Here is a 20,590-nt window from a genome sequence, read left to right on the forward strand (position 1 = left end):
TTTTTTAAATTTATTTAAAAGGACTATAATTTTCACATGTTGTTTCCCCTCTTAAGGCAGGGTGAGGTTGATTTTTTTTTTTTTAAGCAACACTCACATCTGAAATAGTATCACGTATATTTTTAGCTAGTACTCAAACAAATTCCATATTCTATACAAATGGGGAAAATGCAATTCATAATTGACAAGGTATGAATTTTTTATACCTTAAGTCATGAGGCTGCCACATCAACAAACGTAATTCCTTAGCAAATATGTCTTATGTTTATATTTATGAAATGTACACAATTGACACAGAACCCAAAAGAGAATAAATAAGTATTTTAAGTATATATATATATATATTTACTTTGATTTGCAAACTCCATTCTGGGAAACATTTATTAGATTAGAAACAAGCAACGAATGCAAGCAAAATGTGCTTAGAGTTTCAATTTCTTCTGGACTCAGTATTACTTTTATGTATTTTACCAAAGCTTGAACTCACACTGAAGTGTTGGCCTTGTTTTGATTTTTTTTTTACGTATACACAGCTATTCTCAAAAGTGAAAATGCAAAAATACTAAAACTTAAAATTCACCTATGAGGGCCCTGCATTGCAGTGGTGATTTCATGTTATATCCCAAGCTGAAAGATCAAGAATCAGGGGAAGAGTAACCAAATCTGGACACAGGATATACTCCACATTTTGTGCAGCTATTGAAGAGGGCACCACAGCTTACTGAAGGGTCATCAGATGACATTTTTTTCTTGATATAGCTTTGACATCCATTTGAAAATAAGTTCTTTGAAGACAAGGATCATGTTTATCATGCCCATCAGCCTGCTTGAGGTCAGCATGAAGTTAGAGGAAGTAGCACTTCTAATTGGTTCCCCAGGAGTGAAGAAGAGAAGAAAGGAAGTGGTCCCCTCGTTCCCAAAGAGCTGAAGCACTGGGAGTTCTCTTGGGAAGCGCCTAACCTGCCTCCCCTGTAAAAACTGAGGTGCCTCAACTCAAGTGGGTCTGAAATGTATCAGTTCTTCCAGTTCTGGCCTGCCATAAATGGGTGCAAAGAGACTGTTTTTTTTTTCCCCCATTAATTAATTTGTTAACATACACAGTGGATATTAACCTTGTTAAACCGTGAGCAGCTGACATTTCACTTATTGTTATAGGAGACACAAAGATACAGGTGCAGTAGGGGTACTACAGTGAAGTAACAGCAGTAAGTCTAGAGCCAACGGCCTGGATTAGAATCCGGGCTCCACCACTGAACAGCCGTGTGACCCTGGGTAACTCCTGGTGTTTGGCAATAATTAAAGTTGCAAGACAGAGACAGAACAGAGTAGAAGGAGGGGAGCTCACTTCTTCTTACAAAAATACCAAAATCACAACTAACTGCTGAACAACCACTGACAAAAAACACTCTGGAACCCACCAAAAAAAGATACTCTACATCCAGAGACGAAGACAAAGCCACAATGAGATAGTAGGAGGGGTGCATCTGCTATAAAATCAAGCCCCATACTCACCAGGTGGGCAACCCACAAACTGGAAAATAATTACATTGCAGAATTTCTCCCCCAGGCATGAAAGTTCTGAGCCCCACGTCAGTCCCCCCAGCCCATTGTTGTTCTTCATTTACTCAGTTGTGTCTGATTCTTTGTGACCCCATGGACTGCAGCACGCCAGTCTTCCCTGTCCTTCACCAGCTCCCAGAGTTTTCTCAAACTCATGTCCATTGAGTCGGTGATGCCTTCCAGTCATCTCTTGCTCTGTCATCCCATTCTCCTCCTGCCTTCAGTCTTTCCCAGCATCAGGGTCTTTTCCAGTGAGTTGGCTCTTTGCATTAGGTGGCCAAAGTATTGGAGCTTCAGCGTCAGTCCTTCCGATGATGAATATTCAAGGTTGATTTCCTTTAGGATTGACTAGTTTGATCTCCTTGCAGTGCAAGGGACTCCCAGGAGTCTACTCCAGGACCATAGTCCGAAGGCATCAGTTCTTCGGTGCTCAGCCTTTTTTATTGTTCAGCTCTCACATCCATACATGACTACTGGAAGAACCACAGCTTTGACTAGATGGACCTGGGGGTCTGGCAATGGGAGGAACAGCCTCCAGAGAATCTGGCTTTGAAGGCCAGCAAGTTTTGATCACAGGAATTCCACAGTGCTGGAAGAATTAGAAACTCTACTCTTGGAAGGCACATTCCACAGTGCTGGAAGAATTAGAAACTCTACTCTTGGAAGGCACACAAAAGGCCTCATGCACACCAGGACCCAGGAGAAAAGCAGTGACTTCATAAGAGACTGGGCCAGACCTAGTGCTGGAGGGTATCCTGTGATGGTCGGGGGTGCGGTGGGTGGCTGGCCGTGGCTCACGGTGGACATGAATACCCCAGTGGCAGTAGTTTTGAGGAGTACTCACCGGCATGGACACTACTGTAGGCTGCCATTTTCCCACCAAGGAAGTGGAATTGGACAATCTACCTGGAAAAGAATTCAGAGTAATGATCCTAAAGATGATACAAGATCTCAAAAAAGAATGGCGGTACCGAACAAGATACCAGAAATGTGTAACAAAGACCTAGAAAAGTGAAGAACAATACAATACAGAGATGAACAATACAATAGCTAAAATGAAAAATACATTAAAAGGAATCAATAGCGGAATAACTAAGGTAGAAAAATGAATAACTGAGCTGGAAGACAGAATGGTAGAAATCATTGCCACAGAACAGAATAAAGAAACAGAATGGAAAAAAATGAGGACAGTCTAAGAGACCTCAGACCAATAGGACTGTAACAAAGGATGCAAGAATATACAATGAAGAAAAGACAATTTCTTCAAGAAGTGGTGTTGGGAAAACTGGAAAGCTACATATAGAAGAATGAAATTAGAGCATTCTCTAACACCATACAAAAAAATAAATTAAAAATGGATTAAAGACCTAAATGTGAGACTGGTACTAAAAAACTCTTAGAGGAAAACACATGTAGAACACTCTTTGACATAAATTGCAGCTATATCTTTTTGGATCCTCCTCCTAGAGTAATAAAAGTTTAAAAAACATATAAACAAAGTGGGACCTAATCAAACTTAAAAGTTTTTGAACGGCAAAGGAAACCATAAACAAAAAGACCACCCACAGAATGGAAGAAAATATTTGCAAATGAAGTGACTGACAAGGGGTTAATGTCCAAAATATACAAACAGCTCATGCAGCTCAGTATCAAAAAAAAAAAAACAGCAATCACAGCCTAGTCCAGAAATGGGCAAAAGATCCAAATAGACATTTCTTCAAGGAAGACATATGCATTGCCAAGAGACACATGAGAAGATGCTCAATCAAAACTATAGTGAGGTGCAATGTTACACTGGTCGAAAGGCCATCATCAAAAAGTCTACAAACAATAAATGATCAGCAGGTCCGGAGAAAAGGAAATCCTCCCACACTGTTGCTGGGATGTAAATTGGTACAGCCACTATGGAGACTGTATGGAGGTTCCTTAAAAAACTAAAAAAAGAACTACCATATATGATCCAGCAATCCCATGCCTGAGCATATATCTGGAGAAAACTAATTTGAAAAGATACATTCACTCCAATGTTAACTGAAGCACTATGGATAACAGTCAAACCAGAGAAGCAACCTAAATGTCCATCAAGAGCAGGAATGGAAAAGAAGATGTGGTACATATATACAATGGGATATTACTCAATCATAAAAAAGAATGAAATAATGCCATTTACAGCGACATGGATAGACCTGGAGGTTGTCATAGTAAGTGAAGTAAATCAGACAGAGAAAGACAAATATCATATGCTATCACTTATATTCTGAACCTAAAACAAAAATGAGACAAACTAACTTATTTACAAACAGACTCACAGACTTATGAGTATGCATTTACCGTTACCAAGGAGGATGGGTGTTGGGGTAGGAGGGTTAGACTAGGAGTTGGGACTGACATGTATACACTGCTCTACTTACCACAGGCAACCAACAAGGACCTACGGTACAGCAGAGGGAACTCTGCTCAATACTCTGTAATAATCTAAATATGAAAATAATTAGAAGAAGAAGATACATGTATATGTATAACTGAATGACTCAATGACACTTGAAATTAACACGTCATTAATCAACCATACGCCAATATAAAATAAAGATTTTTTTAAGTTAAAGTTGCTACAAATTCTAAATGAATATATGCAACTTCTTTAGAACAATGCTTAGCACACTGACATTTTTAAATGAGCATTAACTGTCATAATTACAAGCACCAAACTCCCACAGTGATGATACATGGTAGGCATTCACTAAGCACTTTCCTTCATTCAGTAGTGATAGAACGTTGGAAACGGTGAATATGAATATATGGGCAGTGACTCAATGAAGAGTGATGCTCAGTCGTGTCCGACTCTGCGACCCTATGGACTGTACAGTCCATGGGATTCTCCAGGCCAGAATACTGGAGTGGGTAGCCTTTCCCTTCTCCAGGGGATCTTCCCAACCCAGGGATCAAACCCAGGTCTCCCACATTGCAGGCAGATTCTTTACCAGCTGAGCCACAAGGGAAGCCTGATTAACTGTGTAGAGTCTCATTTTCCTCCTAGATTCCAGAATGGTTTTGAACATGAAGGTGAAAGTTGCTCAGTTGTATCCAACTCTTTGCAACCCCATGGACTATACAGTCCATGGAATTCTCCAGGCCAGAATACTGGAGTGGGTAGCCATTCCCTTCTGCAGGGGATTGTCCCAACCCAGGGACTGAACCCAGGTCTCCTACACTGCAGACGGATTCTTTACCAGCTGAGCCACCAGGGAAACCCAGATGGTCTTAAACTTTCAAAATTCTTAGTCAATTTTAAACAAAATATGAGCCAGATCTATATTTCAAATCCTTTTCTAAACATGATGGTGCTATTAATTTGAATGAGAGATTGCAAACAGCCTTTTCAGCTGATAGATCTCACGTTTATAAATAATGCTTTCCTTAAGATTGTTATCCTCAGAAGTGGTTAGTGCAGTAATTAGTTACCCTCGTGCCAATCTGTGTTGCCAAAAAAACCTGTGATGCCTGTGTTGGCATCAGCTTTACACGGCTAGGAAAGATGCATTCAATTTTTAGAAGTTTTGGAGTTGTGAATATGTAATCATTTTCTCGATGAAAATAAGACTTCTTAAACAATCATTTCTGGAGGAGGAATACCATTGCTTGACACAAATTATGTCGCTTTTAACATAACAGTTTTGTTATGTTAAATGGAATAAACAACAAGTGTCTATAGAGCACAGTCCATGAGCATTTCAAGGTACATCAAATTGAACTAGGGAAAAAAAGACTTTTTTATTCACTATACATTACTGCTAAAAAATAAGCAATATGGTTCTCACAATATATAGTAGTCTTGACACTTCTAGCAAAGGGCATTTCTTCTATATTAGCACTGAATGCTGGCCAAAGGGCATGACCATGGACTTATATTTAAACTCTAAGAATTTTTAAAAATCCGCTAGTGGAAGGAGTCTCTATAGAGAGAAGGGTGATTTACTGGTAACGGAAAAGTTCAACTTCCATTACTACTGATGGCTATGCTTCCTTTTATGTTTTCCCTAAGCCATTACTATTTAAAATGTTACTGTTAGCATTCTTAGTTGTCCCATTGGTTGGTATATAACTCTCCTACTTAAATATATAGAACAAATCATATTAATTAAAATAAACTGTTGGGCAGTTACGTTGTGTCGCAAATTGTCTCTGTAGACTATAAATTCAAATTAAGGGTTTTGTTGCCTGTTTCTGAACATAGAAAGATTCCTTTTACTGCATCAGTAGTAGCAAAAGAAATCAACTACCTTACAAAAGGACATCCATTTGAATTCTTGCAGAAATAGCTAGATAAAATGCATATATAGCGAGTTATCATAAACATATAATAAATTCTTGGCTAAGGTAAGCACCCAACCTGCTAATTTATGATGGCAAGTGTTGATATTTCATAGTATTGAGTATGGATGTTCAGAGATATAACTGTATTTTGACATATATATTAAATATGTTTCTCTATATATTCATTAATTCTATTTCTGTACATTTCCATCCATTAAATATATATAGCATTAGGTTCCAGGGATTCTAAGTACATTAACAAACTGTGATGTATTTTCATAAAATACATACACATTATTTTCTGGATATTTAAGTGTTAAACTGAGGCAAAATAATTTGATGGGAGTTGGAATAACTTATTTTAAGAAATGCTTTTGTTTTTTAGCTTCCAAAAACAAAGATGTGATCTCCACTTATATACACACTGAATGTCCTTTACACTTCACAAAAATCTCTATAATGTTAAAAATAAAGTCTCTAAGTTTGAAAAGAAAACAATACAAATAAATGGTGTCCTTAAGCATTTTTGAGATTTTTTTTGAATGTCAAAACCTTAAAGTTTTCCTTTTTCCTATTGAATTCTCCCCAAACAAGCATACCATAATTAGCTTTAGAGGAAATAACTAACTTAAGTTAGAAATAAGTTTGCAAAGCTCTCTCTGTCTTATCAAAGTGAGATTTTTGCCATTCTCTCATTCCCAGAATGCTTCTACTGAAAATGGTATAAGGCCTCATAGCTCCCATGTATGATTCCTATTATCTAACTACTTTGGAGATACAATACAAAGTTCAGAGAAAAACAAAATTTTAAACTATTCTATTCTGGAGAAGACAAAGCTAAGCAATAGATCAGTTGTCTACGTTACATGAAAGAATAACAATTTTCCATTTCCACTAAATGTATGCTAAAGAAGATGGACTGAAAACTATACATTTCTTAAAACCTGGATTTTAAAACATTAGGCAAAAGTGGTTACGGATTTGTATCATCTGGAAAACATACCAAAAAGTGGGTAGGTCTCATCTATTAATATTAAGTCTAGTATTATAAGGACCTGTCTCCGAAGTAGGAGACTAGCTCTCTAACTCTGCGGTTTATGTGCATAAAAAGAGCTACTAAAAAAATGGTGCCGTTTATATTCTGGTGATTATAGTCAACACTGGTTTTCTGGTTTGTGACATATTTTCCATAACTTTTCCTCAAATTCTGGATGGTATTTTATCTGACCCCTCTCTAAAGTTTGTCCTCTGGGATTAAGTGCTATTCAGAATCACCTTTCTACAGAAATGTCTTTAAAGAACAACATCAAATTCTATAGCTCTCAATTTTACCGTAGGATTTGATAAATGACCTTACTACTCGGAAAAAAAAAAAAAATAGGAGGCATTCTGTCATTAATGCTGCTACGTTTCCAGTGAAAGAAAAAAGACATGAATTAATCCCCAAGACTACCTCAGATTATTTCATGAGTCAAGGAAGAAATGCCTGAACTATGCCTTTCCTGCAAACAGTTGCTGAAGATTATTCAGTCAAGCCCATATGATGAACTCTTGGTCTGAATAAGCTCTCTGAAGAGAAGACCATATCCAGTTCTACTCGCCTCTATATAACCTAGCACAGTGTTTTTTGGTTGTTTTTTTTTTTTAATTTTTTTTTCATTTATTTTTATTAGTTGGAGGCTAATTACTTTAAAAAATTGTAGTGGTTTTGTCATACATTGACATGAATCAGCCATGGATTTACATGTATTCCCCATCCCGATCCCCCCTCCCACCTCCCTCTCTACCCGATTCCTCTGGGTCTTCCCAGTGCACCAGCCCCGAGCACTTGTCTAATGCGTCCAACCTGGGCTGGTGATCTGTTTCACCCTTGATAATATACATGTTTCGATGCTGTTCTCTCACATCATCCCACCCTCACCTTCTCCCACAGAGTCCAAAAGTCTGTTCTGTACTTCTGTGTCTCTTTTTCTGTTTTGCATATAGGGTTATTGTTACCATCTTTCTAAATTCCATATATATGTGTTAGTATACTGTAATGGTCTTTATCTTTCTGGCTTACTTCACTCTGTATAATGGGCTCCAGTTTCATCCATCTCATTAGAACCAATTCAAATGAATTCTTTTTAATGGCTGAGTAATATTCCATGGTGTATATGTACCACAGCTTCCTTATCCATTCGTCTGCTGATGGGCATCTAGATTGCTTCCATGTCCTGGCTATTATAAACAGTAGCACAGTGTTTTGAGGTTAGTAGGCACTCAATAAATGTTTGCTGGATGAGTGGACAAATTAATTATACACAGTAAAATTGTTCTAAAATGTGGCTCACTGTGATAGATATCAAATAAACTATAAACCATGACAGATCTCTCATAATATAAGCTATCAGTTCAGTTCAGTTGCCCAGTCTTGTCTGACTTCACGACCCCATGGATTGCAGCATGCCCAACCTCCCTGTCCATCACCAACTCCGGGAGTTTACTCAAACTCATGTCCATTCAGTCAGTAATGCCATCCAGCCATCTCATCCTCTGTCGTCCCCTTCTCCTGCCCTCAATCTTTCCCAGCATTAGGGTCTTTTCAAATGAGTCAGTTCTTCGCATCAGGTGGCCAAAGTATTGGGGTTTCAGCTTCAGCATCAGTCTTTCCAATGAATATAAGCTATACATGTACTAAAAGTCCAACATAGCAGGTGACTTAAAAGGTCCTCTAATTTCAGTCTTCTAACAGTTTTGTGTTTTACATTAGTCAAACATACTAGATGGTATCAAGTAAACATGATTTACTCAATGTCCTGTTTCCCTTACACTAACATCTCCTTCTTAAAAAGAATATAGAGATGATTAGTAAATGAATGAATGAATTTGCAAGAAGTTGTCTTTAGGTATGATCACTGAATTTAGGAATCCCCTAGTGATGTAGAAGCTAAGGATGAAGGGACAAATTTTAAAGCTCTTAGAGTACTCATTTTTGTGATTCGTACAAGTAATTTAACAATACATATTGAAGATACCAACTACTATCCCTTGTGACACTAGTGGTTAAAGATTATTTACCTAAGAATAACATATCAACACCTAAGCTTCTAACACATAGGAATCAAGAGATATTTTGTGAGTGCTTAAAGCGTACAGAATATAGTGTACAGACCACTATGCTGTTTGCTATCTGAAATACCTTCTTTGAATAAAAATTTGGAGTAAAATTTATAATTAAAAGTCTTCCTCAAGGAACTGCAAATATAGATGAACCCATAGTACATGTGGGGGAAAAAATGCAGTCATCAAATAACTGCTTAAGAACATAACAGAGAAGAAGTAACAAAGCAACGTATCATTAATTTACCAAATTGTGCTGACGTTCGATATGACAGGACTCAAACGAAGACAAGCCAATCACATCAGGGTATGGTAGTTGGGAAGGAGTTTATGAAAGAAGTGGGATTTGGACTAAGTGTGAAGAATGTACAGGATTGGGATATATGAAAAGGCATTTCAAGTGAATGGTGCAGTGAAGTATACAATGCAAATGTGGGAAAACGTTGGTCCGAAGGTAATAAGGAAAATCATCTCCCTGAGGAGAGATGACGGCAGCTATTTTTTACTTAGTGGATTATTGGTTTATTTTTAATGGATAGAACTCAGGAACAGCCAGATGAAAGAGACACCTAGGGTAAAGCATGGGGAAGGAAAGTAGAGACCCCACGATCTGTCTCCCAGCAGGCTACTCTCCCCAGATCCCCGTGTGTTTACCAGCTTGGAAACGCTGAACCTCTCCTTTTGGATTTTTATGGAGGCTTCATTACACAGGCATAAGTGGCTAAATCATTGGTCACTGGTGATGGAATTTAATCTCCAGCTCCTCCTCTCTCCCCAGAAGTGGGGAGTGGGATTAAAAATTCCAGCTCTCTAATCACGTGGTTCATCCCACTGGTCACCAGTCTCCAGCACTAAGTGTTTCTGTTAACAAAGCAGAAGACACCTCTGTAGCTCTCACAGTAAACTCCAAGGGTTTTAGGAGCTTCGTGCCAGAAATCGGTAAGAAGACTAAAAACATATTTCTTATTATAAATCATACCATCACAGCACCTCAACTGTGGACTGATTGCAGAGGGATGAATGTGAAAACGATTGCAGAGTAAGTTGTCCCTTAACTGGTGACTGCCAGTGCAGACAAGATTGGAGACAGAGGTGTAAATTACTTTGTGAACTTCAGACCCTGTGTTATTGAATGTGGGGGCTAAAGGCCAGTTTGAATAAGTTATATATATATGTGTGTGTGTTTGTGTATATATATATATATATATATATATATATATATGAAAAAATACATGAATGATTAATATAATTGGAATGGGAATGAAAATAACCATCAAGAAGTTGAATTTAGAGAGTTTAGGACAAAAATAAAATTTAAAGACACTAAATTACTATTTGGGAGACACATGAATTACAGATGTGGAGACAGCAGCTGAATATGTGGGAGTGGCTGTGGGGTTTTCCGAGAGAGAAGAGAAAATAGTCTAGGGCTGAATCCCGAAGGAAACCCACATTTACAGGGACAGCAGGAAAGGAGACAACAGAGACTTCATTTCCCCCTCTGGTTTGCACCGCCCTTTGAAGCCAGTCTGCACGATGTTGTAACAGAGGAGAAGGACTAAAAGGGTTGCTTGAGGAGAATAAAGTCCAACATGACTTCACTTTTCATCCCTCAGATACCAGCTGGTAGGACAATTTGAAATCATTCATTCAACCAGATGGTTAATGTTGTTTAACAGTACAATTAGCTAATAAATAATTGTAAAGCACTTTGTAAATATAAAGGACCACATAATGTTTAATAATAGCATTAAATCAGGCAGCTTATTTCAAGTTACATTTTTATATCCAAGTGTTTTATTGGTGTTTCAGGAGAAATGCCAATAATATGATCGAACACCATCATTATACATTGTACTTGAAAAATACAACAAAGGGATTATAGGAAAACAAAAGCAGCCTTGGCCATGCTAGGCTGAACAGAGTGAACGGGCAAGAAATGTCTTCTTCACCAAAGACAAGAGGCAACGACAACATGATCACAGAAATGTATAACTGAATACTGAGTAGAAAACCAGTGTAGTATGTAGCAACTTCATCCTACCCACGTATTTATTAAGAAGGGAATTTATCAGATAAAGTCATGTGAAGGGCACAGGGCAGGAGAAGGACCGTCAAGGTAGGAGCTCTCGGGAAGCCACTTGATAACAAGCAGTCTCATAAAATAATAAAATAATAGCAACATATTAATTCATAACTCACCTACTACTTACAATAATGCCTTAAGATGCATGCCATTAGTATCCCCTATTTTGAAAAATGAGACAACAGAGATGGTAAGAAACTTGCCTGATATCACACAGCCAGTAACAGGCAGGATCTGGATTCAAACCTAGACAGTATGGCTATTCTGGGAAGAATCCACGAAATGAAACCTAGTGGGTCAGGTGCAGCACTAGCCCCTTCCTGCTTTTTCCTGCCTCAAAACAAGGACATGATGCTGGAGCTGCAGCAACCATGTTGGAGCCATGAGGTGAAGGGCAAGAAGACAGAGACATCAGCCCTGCTGCTGTCAAGCTACTTAGCCTATGCCAGTAGTCACCTACCTCTGGATTTCTCATTATACAAGAAAAATAAACACCTATTTCTTTAAACCACCAGTCAGGATTTTTGCTATTTGCAACTTTAACCAATATGCCAGATAATAATGATGCTACTAACAGTTAACATTTATTGAGTGTTTGCTATGAACTGTTTACTATTTTGTGTGTTTTATGTGTACTTAGTCATTTCATTCTGACGGCAACGCTATGAAGCAGGCACTGTTGTTATTCCCATTTTACTGCTCAGGAAACTGAAGCACACTTTATCTGGCTTGCCTGTGGTCACACAGCTTATAAGGGATTCAAATCCAGCCACCTGGCTTCAAAACCTCTATTCTTCAGCAAATAGTACTCTAAGCAGTGAAACACTATAAACCGCATATCAGTTACAATCACAAATTAATTAGGGATCCTTCAGCATTATTTTGGAGATTCTAGAGCACATGTTTCTCAACAAGCATGCCATTGACATTTCAGGAGGATAACTCTCAGTTGTTTAGGTTTGCTGTGTATTAAAGATGTCTACAGTCTCCATTCCCTGGTTCCCAGAGTCACTCTCTAGACAGTGTCAACCAAAAGGCTCTCCACATTTCCCCATAGGGAGATAGTATCACCCCAGTTAGCACCACCATTCTAGAACTTTATTCGGCAACATTCTCTGTAAAAGTCCAAATAGCAGATCATTTAAGCTTAGTAGAACGTTGGTCTCAGTCAGCCTCATTCACCATCACTAAACTCCAACATTGTGGAGTGAAATCAGTCATAGGCAACACACACAAATGAGCATAACTATGCTCCTGTTGAACTATTCTGTCCACATTTTACTGATGAGAACCCTGAGGCACAGAAGCAGGTAAGGAACTTGCCCGAGGTGATTCAGCTATAGTGTATGGACGGTATGGATTCAACCCAAAGGCAGAGTGATTCCAGAGCATGTGATTTTAATCAGGACACTTCTGAGATCACAGAATTTAGATCTCTTTTTTTTTTTTACTAGTACAAGGCATAGTAAATGCTTCAGAGAACTTCTCACACTCCAGATTTGGTTGCTCTTCCCTGCAGTAAGCACCGTCCCCACCCCAGACTTGCTTCTGCTCAGGACTCCACTACCAAGGACATACTCTATGCTTAACCACTCCTCAGCTTGGCAGTCCTGATTGACTCTGACACACAGCTATCCACAAAGGACCCCAAATAAGATTCTACCAAACTGATCACTGGAACAGTTACTCACTGATCTGTGACTGTTCTTATTTTACACCTCTCAAGGTCTCATTTAACAGATCCCAAGTCTGTTATGGCTCATCGAGATGAGCAAAATTAGAAAGCTCTTGGCCCATGGTCTGGTACATGTAAGAGCCTTTTAGTATTAACTACCAGTCACATAACATACAGAGGAGCATCCGGATATCTCTGGTCCAGATCTCAATGTTTGTGTAAATCCAATTAGCCCCACCAAAACTGAGAACTCCCAAGTCAATTCAGGTAGTACTAGTGAGCAAGGTTGTGACTGCTAGTTCTGTGTAGAGTATTTCAGCCCAGGTTTTAGGTTCCCTGTTGTGTTTGGATGAAAAAGGACCCCCTAATCATATAGAGTCAAGTTCCCACATCTACTCAACCAAGGAACCTTATAGATGAGGCATATTCCAGAAGATGGTTAAGATTATGGTACAGATCAGTGAGGTCTCATGGGATTTTGCTGCTCATCATTGTCTAAGATTTGCAGTTCTTTTTCTAAGGTACGCAGGTAGGGAATTTACCAAAAGTGAAGGAGAGCAGTCTACCAAAGATGGGAAAAATAGAAACATTATCACTTCATAATGCTTTTTAAAGAGAACTAGACTACACGGGTTCCAACTTTTTTTTTTTTTCTGTACAGACAGGCTCTCACCACAAATTTTAAATATAATAGAGGAAACTAGGGAACAAACTATGCTGTGTGCTCCATCGTGTCCAACGCTTTGCGACCCCATGGACTGTAGCCCACCAGGCTTCTCTGTCCATGGGATTTCCCAGGCAAGAATACTGGAGTGGATTGCCATTCCCTCCTAGAGGAGATCTTCCTGACCCAGAGATCCAGCCCACGTCTCCTGAGCCTCCTGCACTGTCAGACTCATTCTTTACCACCGAGACACCAAGGGAACAAATTTCCCAGTTAATTATGTTTAATAAATTGATAGATTATTTTTTCTTCCAATAGTTTTTTTGACAGAACTGACTTGTTTTTGCACTGTGTTAACAAAGCCTTAAACTAAGAATTATATATAAATTCTTAAGAACATATAAATGTGAAATATAATAATGCTCATGAAAAATAAACATATACTTCGAGGCCCTATCATTTTAATTCTATATAAATAAAATTATTAAGGAAAAATGTAGTTCTAATAGTACTTTCCTCCTATCTTGGTCATATTAATAATTTCTTATTTTCTTATGAGTCAGTTTTTTTCTTCATTAGCACAAAGCAAATATAAGAAGGTTGTGGTAGGTAAATAACTCTGCCTAATATCATTAATTGCTAGCAGCTCAATTATGCTGTGATGTACCTATAATTGTCAATAAGTTTCAAAAATCCTTATCTTGGAGTCTATTATATATACAATTCATTTAAATTACATTAGTTATACAAATTTTTTAATGAAGCAGAGATTATACTTTCATTTTTCACAACTAGAGATAATGATCAAAGTATTTATGTGCACATTATATATTTTGTTCTGTTGACATTCATAATTCACTTAGTACAATATTAGCACATTACATGGGGGGGAAAAGACAAATCTAATTTTTTATGTTTGGATTTTTTTGAATATCTATATATGAATTTTAGAAAGTTCTTTTTTTTAAATATCTAGCCCAATTCCAGTAACATATTTCAGGGAATAAAGTATTCAAACTATTTTTAAGTGATGGGACCAGATGCCATGATCTTAGTTTTCTGAATGTTGAGCTTTAAGCCAACTTTTTCACTCTCCTCTTTCACTTTCATCAAGAGGCTCTTTAGTTCCTCTTCACTTTCTGCCATAAGGGTGGTGTCATCTGCATATCTGAGGTTATTGATGTTTCTCCCAGCAATCTTGAATCCAGCTTGTGCTTCTTCCAGCCCAGCGTTTCTCATGATGTACTCTGTGTATAAGTTAAATAAGCAGAGTGACAATATACAGCCTTGACCTACTCCTTTTCCTATTTGAAACCAGTCTGTTGTTCCGTCCAGTTCTAACTGTTGCTTCCTGACCTGCATATAGGTTTCTCAAGAGGCAGGTCAGATAGTCTGGTATTCCCATCTCTTAAAGAATTTTCCACAGTTTATTGTGATGCACACAGTCAAAGACTTTGGCATAGTCAATAAAGCAGAAATAGATGTTTTTCTGGAACTCTCTTGACCAACCTGGATAGCATATTTAAAATCAGAGACATTACTTTGCCAACAAAAGTCCATCTAGTCAAGGCTATGGTTTTTCCAGTAGTCATGTATGGATGTGAGAGTTGGATTGGTGAAGAAAGCTGAGCGCCGAAGAATTGATGGTTTTGAACTGTGGTGTTGGAGAAGACTCTTGAGAGTCCCTTGGACTGCAAGAAGATCCAACCAGTCCATATTAAAGGAAATCAGTCCTGGGTGTTCACTGGAGGGACTGATGTTGAAGCTGAAACTCCAGTACTTTGGCCACCTCGTGGAAAGAGTTGACTCATTGGAAAAGACCCTGATGCTGGGAGGGATTGGGGGCAGGAGGAGAAGGGGACGACAGAGGATGAGATGGCTGGATGGCATCACCAACTCGATGGACATGGGTTTGGGTAGACTCTGGGAGTTGGTGATGGACAGGGAGGCCTGGCATGCTGCAATTCATGGGGTCACAAAGAGTCGGACACGACTGAGCGACTGAACTGGAACTGGAACTGGAATGATACTTGTAGAATGGTTTTTAAAACATGGTAAATGTTGCATTTACAAGCCCAGACTCCAGAACATGAATCCCTGATTTCAATCCAAAGATAGTTGGTCAAGTGACATTAATATTCTGTGCCTGTTTTCTCCTCTATAGAATGGGGATGGCAACATTTTGTCCTAAAGATTTAAAGATTGATATGTTTGTGCTATGTCAGTAATTTCTGTTAATATTTTCCTGCTTGGAAGGAGTTCAACTCAATTTGAAAATTAATGATGCCCAAGTTCATGTATATAAATTGGGTAATGACAGTTTTTAATCTTCAAAATTGCATGAAAGCAGTATTTGGTATACTTATACCTTAAAGGATACTGAAAGTTTACTTTAGCACCTTATATGCTAAATTTTAAATCTCAAAGTAGTGAGCTCAGTAGTACCCCGCCCTTGTCGTATGACTCTGAATAGTGTGGTGGTGAAAAATCTCTTATCTTTCAGGCTGCTATTAAAACCTATATGATCCATGATGTCACTCTGACCATATGGGAACAGACAGAGAAACTAAGATGGTATGGGGTCCAGGCAAGGTTGGGGCTAGGAGATGAGGAGAGTTCCAGACAGAGGATGAAGAAGCAATGTAATGTAAACCCAAGTACATATACATATCACATCCTAGGACTGGCCAGGCATAGTGAACCCAACACTCCAACAAGGAAACCTGTGTGCAAGCAGGTTCCTATGGAAAATGCAATGCCTCTGCTTTTTTTTCACTACTCAAACAAGATCAGAACAATCTCATCCCAAATTTTTATCCTTTCCTCTTGTATGACAGGCTGTTTATTATCCAGGAATTCTGCTGAGAATAGAATATAGGGCTTCTGGAAGACATTCAGTGAACAGCTTCTTGTCTGTTATTAGAAACCTATCCGTTTAAAACCCTTCTAGCAGAGGGTCTTTTAGGATGTATTAACATTGGTTTTAGAATCCGTCTGTGACAGCACATCATGGTTGATGAAACAGGAGTGAGGAAAAGAGAAAGGAAATATACACAGATGAGTCCTTGTTGTATGCTGGGTTAAGTACGCCATGGCCAATCCTGAACAGTGGCATATATAAGAGAGAAATGATTGACTGCACTGGGGTTACTGTGATATGTACTTTGCAGGATTACATACATATATAGTTCCATATTCTAACATTTTCCCCTGTATCTCACAATCACCCAGAATTAGAAAGTCTTTAGTCTTTTTTTTTTTTTTTTTTTTAAGCAAATGCTCTATGGAACCTTGCTAACAATTTGGTGCTTTACTTGGGTAATTTAAATTGATTATTTCAAATCTGATCTTCTAGGAAAAGATAGACCTGCCTTTAAGGTATATCCAGTGCAGTGTGGTCTTCTTCTTGTGGCTAATGTCTTCCTGGTGAACTTCTCTGCAATTTAAAGCCACTGATATGTTGATCAGTGAAGGAAAAAACACTATGAAAAATATTGTCTTTATTAATTGCAAATCTAATTCTAGATTGTATTTATATGCACGCATATCCTGGGAAGCCATACAGTTTTTAAATCTAGAAATATAGAAAACTCACTTAGAACTATCCTTAGAAACTTTCCCCTGGAGTGGCGCTGATTGGACTCTACTTCACTCCTCTGCCAACGCAGTGCTTGTGAGCTGTACGGGACAGTGAGTAAAAGAATAAAGAAGGAGAAGCCCTCAATAAACCAGTGACTGAACATGCTCAAGCCCTGAATAACTTGAGTGTTGGCTGTAGTTTGGAAGTTACAAAAATGCTAAGATGTGATTTTTCTTTTAGGTGGGAAATGAGGAAGGATGAAAAACTAGAAGAGGAAGAAAAAGCAATGCTGGAACATCTAAAACTTATGTGCACCATCCAGGACTCTTCTGCCTCAGATAAGACAGAGGAACAGTAATCTGCAGAAAACAGCAACAGCTTTATTTTAGGAAATGATCACATGTAATGGAGTAGGCTTTCTACTCTGGTCAGAGTGAACCTCTGAAGTGCTGTGAAGCATGAAAACCATGAGTAATCGCTGAGCTGAAAAGGAATACAGCACAGAAAGAATAAAATGCTATGTATTGTTCATTTTAAAAATAATTTCAAATGTTTTTTCTTTCCTCAGTCTTTCTCTTAATATGATATAACTGCTGCCATCTCGTGTTCCCTTTGAATTACTTTTTTTTTTTCCTTCAGTCTTCAAGTATCTATGACAACAGGCAAAATGTTTGGAAATCTTTTCCCTAAGGATTTTTAAATGCAACATTTGAATGTTAAGTTGGAATCACTTGGCCCCTTGAGGGTCATCTGAAAAGTTCAAATTAATTTTGTAGCCATAACCCAAGTCCAGATCTTGACTGCCTTTAATATCACCACTGTACCAGTCTCTTTTTCCCATCGCTTCTTCCTCATCCAATTTATTTTAATCAGAGCCACAAAAAGCATTCTCTTGAAGTATAACTTTAGTAATATCTATGCCTATGGCGGGCTTCATTGGTGGCTCAGTGGTACAGAATCCATCTGCCAATGTAGGAGTTGCTGGTTAGATCCCTGGGTCGGGAAGATCCCCTGGAGAAGGAAATGGCAACCCACTCCAGTATTCTTGCCTGGAAAACCCCGTAGACAGAGGAGCCTGGCAGGCTACTGTTGATGGGTTCGCAGAGTCAGACACAGCTTAGTGACGAAATAGCAACAATCTACGTGTCTATAGTGATTTTTCAAGCATCACATTCAAACTTCTAATCATATGCTTTCAGAACCTGTACCCAGAGGCGCCAAGTTCAAGGAACTGCCTCTAGCAGTTCATTATCTGTAATTTCAGAGTTTCTGTTACTTCTCTTATTTCCATTACATTGATGCACACATGCACAGACACACAAAGAAATGGAATATGTTCTAGTGCCTTCTATGCCAAGTAAAGTTGTATTTACTATATCCTTCCGATCGGTGCCTGATATTAGATTAAAAAGACATCGAAGGCTCTATGATGTAATTTGAAGACTCCCTTTATAACAGTAGTCACCCCAAATGTCTGCTATAGAGTTATTCATCTAGTGGACAGTTAATAAACACAATTGCTTAAATGGCTGTCATTGTGGGAAGACAGCAAAGACAATTAAACTGTTGAGCAAACTATAGGACATCTGGGAGAAGCCCTATATCACGAATTATTTTAGACCATATGACATTGAACATCATAGTTTCCGAGGTTCTCAGGTTCTTCAGGCCCTCACATTCTGTGATTTTTATAAGCTGTGTATAGGCTACCTAATTTCCAAAGGAAAGTACTTGAGCATTTTGCAAAGACTGAAGCTTGGCAGAGGCCACCTTAGAAAATCTCTTGCATTGTTTCCTTACATAAAAACACATGAATGGCCATGTAGTCAGCTGCTTGCCAAATAACACATTTTTTTTCAAAGAATTTTACTTTGGTTGGCCAGTATAATCATAAGCCAAGTGTTCTAAGACATGGTTGAAGTAATTTCTAAAAATTCTATTGAAGACCATTTAAAAACTGGTAAGAAACTTTTGTGAGAATTAGACTTTCTGTATAGTCTTACCTATTAACAGTTACTATAACAACCAACATAAGGCAACAGTTGACTTTTATTCCTTCAGCTTATGGATGTACTAATGCTGCGTAACTATGTTTTATTAGAATAGACACTAAGGGCTTCCCTGGTGGCTCAGTGGGAAAGAGTCTGCCTATCAATGCTAGAATAGACACTAAAATAGTTAAAAAGACTGATCCAAAAACTAAGTAAAATCATCTTATAAAGTTATAGGATTTCACATTTGGGTTCTTTTGCCTAATATATCTAAAGATCATCTGTTAACACTATTTTTAATTAAATCTGTGCATTTCTGTATTAATCCTGGAAAGTGATTTAGTTTGTATTAAAAAAAAATTCTATATGGCTCCCTTTCAAAAGGAAAGATATATAATATGGAGAGAATGAGATGAGGTGAAAGGAGACAAGAGTTTTCACTTGATTTCTGGTCTGCATGGCTCTATTAAATTACTGTAGTTATAAGTGCAATAAATTTATTTTTTCTTAAATTTTTAATTGGAGGATAATTACTTTACAATACTGTACCGGTTTCTGTCATACAGTGTGAGTCAGCCATAAATATACATATGTCCCCTCCCTCTTGAACCTCCCTCCCACCCCTTTAGGTTGTCACTGAGCACTGGTTTAAGCTCCCTGTGTTATAAAGCACCTTCCCACTAGCTCTGTATTTTACATATGGTCATGTAGACATTTCAGTGCTACTCTCTCAGTTCGTCCCACCTTCTCCTTCCCCTGCTATGTCCACACGACTGTTCTGTATGTTTGTCTGCATTTCTGTCCCTGCCCTGCAAATAGGCTCATCAGTACCATTTTTCTAGATTCCATATATATATATATATGTTAATATATGATACTTGTTTTCTCTTTCTGACTTACATCACTCTGTATAACAGGCTCTAGAACTAGAACTGACTCAAATGAGTTCTTTTAATGGCTGAGTAATATTCCACTGTATATATGTACCACCATTTCTTTATCCATTCATCTGTCAATGGACATGTAGGCTGCTTCCATGTCCTAGCTGTGAACAATAAAATTTATAATTGGGAATTTAACTGACAAGTCATTGATTTGTCAGATCATTGACTTTACCTTTGGTGTTTCTTAAATTATGATAAAAAGTGGTACTCCAAAACAGTTATTCTTTCTCACATTCATTTTAGTATATGGAAACAATGGGAATGAAGTTATATTTAATAACTGTATATGCTTATTACAATGATATAATCTTCCTATAAAATATTCCTTCTGTGTTTTGTTTGACTGTATTTTTATGTAATTATAAAGAGTTATCTATTATTGGCCTAGCAATGTTAAAACAATATGAAATAATTTTTAATAAAATACAGTTTATCCTTGAACAACACAGGTCTGAACTGTACAGGTTCACTTACATGCAGATGTTTTACTAAATGCATACCACACTGCTACATGACATACAGTTGGCTGGTCTGTAGATTCAGAACTGTGGATGTGGAGAGTCAGTTGGAACATTACACAGTCAGGATAGGCACCCCTAACCCCTGTGTTCAAGAGTCAACTGTATAGATGATAATACATATTTCAGATATTTTAGATTGTCATCTCTATGAAA

The 20,590-nt window shown here is 38.0% G+C and overlaps 1 protein-coding gene across 1 annotated transcript in view; it reads left to right on the forward strand.

The window, feature by feature from the left end:
• Positions 1-19,899, forward strand: part of KIAA0825 (KIAA0825 ortholog) — a 436,774-nt gene extending 416,875 nt beyond the window's left edge. Inside the window, exon 21 of the mRNA XM_043464655.1 lies at positions 17,222-19,899. Coding sequence (XP_043320590.1) covers positions 17,222-17,339 — 118 coding nt within the window. The 3' untranslated portion in view covers positions 17,340-19,899. The remainder of the gene's footprint in view (positions 1-17,221) is intronic.
• Positions 19,900-20,590: the final 691 nt, after the last annotated feature.

This window comes from Cervus canadensis, chromosome 4 (assembly GCF_019320065.1).
Source record: "Cervus canadensis isolate Bull #8, Minnesota chromosome 4, ASM1932006v1, whole genome shotgun sequence".
Taxonomy (NCBI): domain Eukaryota; kingdom Metazoa; phylum Chordata; class Mammalia; order Artiodactyla; family Cervidae; genus Cervus; species Cervus canadensis.